The 1,376-nt window shown below is 42.0% G+C and overlaps 1 protein-coding gene across 1 annotated transcript in view; it reads right to left on the bottom strand. All coding sequences in view use genetic code 11, as the record gives it.

The window, feature by feature from the left end:
* The window catches only part of EGR_03308 (Neuropilin and tolloid-like protein), a gene marked incomplete at both ends in the record, with an annotated part of 10,392 nt that extends 9,016 nt beyond the window's left edge, over positions 1–1,376 (bottom strand). The window contains 2 exons of the mRNA XM_024492557.1: positions 875–1,280; positions 1,365–1,376. Coding sequence (XP_024352958.1) covers positions 875–1,280; positions 1,365–1,376 — 418 coding nt within the window. The remainder of the gene's footprint in view (positions 1–874; positions 1,281–1,364) is intronic.

Here is a 1,376-nt window from a genome sequence, read left to right as displayed (position 1 = left end):
CCCCATAGAGATGTGCCATCACGAAAGGGCTGTGTTTTGACTGATGGACTGAATGAAAGAGTTATTTATGATAAAAAAACAGTTTCGGCATTTCGCCCTTTGATGGGTGAACGAAGAAATTGATGGCTATCCTCCCAACGGCTCACGCATCTCCCACAGCACACCAAACCAAATCTCCGAGCCACACATCATCTCCATTCCACAGAACAGTGCTTACTTTGCCTCTGCTTCTGTGTGCGTGGTGTTTTGAAGTGACCAATCGATCGCTTGTCGAAAAGACCAGCGTCAATGGCAACGGAGACTCCTTTACTTGACAATACTCCCTACAACTCATATGTGTCATAGCCACGTTGCTTTGAAATTCTTATCTACGATAGCGGTAGTTTTCCTTAAAATTGTCCTCTATATGGTCGGAAATCCCATTTTGAATTGAACTTGCCCCATTGAGGTGCTAAATCAACTATTAACGCGTTTGATACACTTTTTGTATGGGGAGTAAATCTACGTGACTCAGTTCGGCTCTTTCAGGTCTCCCCTCGCAGGCCATCGGACTTGACTAGAGGCTTTTACCTCTAATCAACAAGTTAAAATTCCCCAAAAGATGTAATTCTTTTAAAGAAAAGCCCGGGGGACCAGCTTATTTATTAAAGTGAGTCCAAGATCCTCTTTAAATAAGTAAGCTTAGGAAAAAAGGGACATATCTAGGGAAATTTATAATCTAGTTTCAGCATTTTGAGTAGACTTAAGGTCTTAAATAGAGAAGAGAAGGAATAATTAAGACAAGAGTTGATTAGGATAGAAACTGGCTTTAGATATAAAGTATAACTTCTATAGTGAAAAAAGTGCCTTATATAAACAAGAATATACAACTCACCAACGATGAGTTTAAAGCAGTCAATGTTCTTTGGATATTTGCGTGGATAATTTGGTGACTGAAAGACGTAGTTTTTGGCGTATTTTCGTCCAGTCATGGCAAAGTCCTTTCCAATCGAGAGGTTGTTGAAGATGTCTGCTGGTGAGGCTGCCTTGGCGCCTTTAAGTACTACCTTGGACTCCACAAACTCCTTACAGATCTCACTCTGGGGTGGAAGATCCCCCACTCCGGCTGTCGAGACAACTCGACGGTGACGATTTAGGATGGAAGAGATGGTATTGTTAGTGGGAGTTATGGTGGTGTTAGTGAGATTGGAAAAGGTCCGACTGGTGAATACGACCAGAAGGGTCCAAATGAGCACTTGAAGTTTGGAGGAATTCATCGGTAATAGTGGAATAGTCGATATCTGTTGCAAGGAAGGAGAAAAAGCGGATTGTGTATAGGTTCTACTACTAGAGCCATTCAAATGCGATGACCTTGCTCCTCTTACCAGTTCCCACAT

The sequence above is a fragment of the Echinococcus granulosus genome (genome assembly GCF_000524195.1).
Source record: "Echinococcus granulosus chromosome Unknown EG_S00017, whole genome shotgun sequence".
NCBI classification, from domain to species: Eukaryota; Metazoa; Platyhelminthes; class Cestoda; order Cyclophyllidea; family Taeniidae; genus Echinococcus; species Echinococcus granulosus.
The sequence above is the reverse complement of the archived record's forward strand: the minus strand, read 5'-3'. Positions and strand labels throughout refer to the sequence as shown.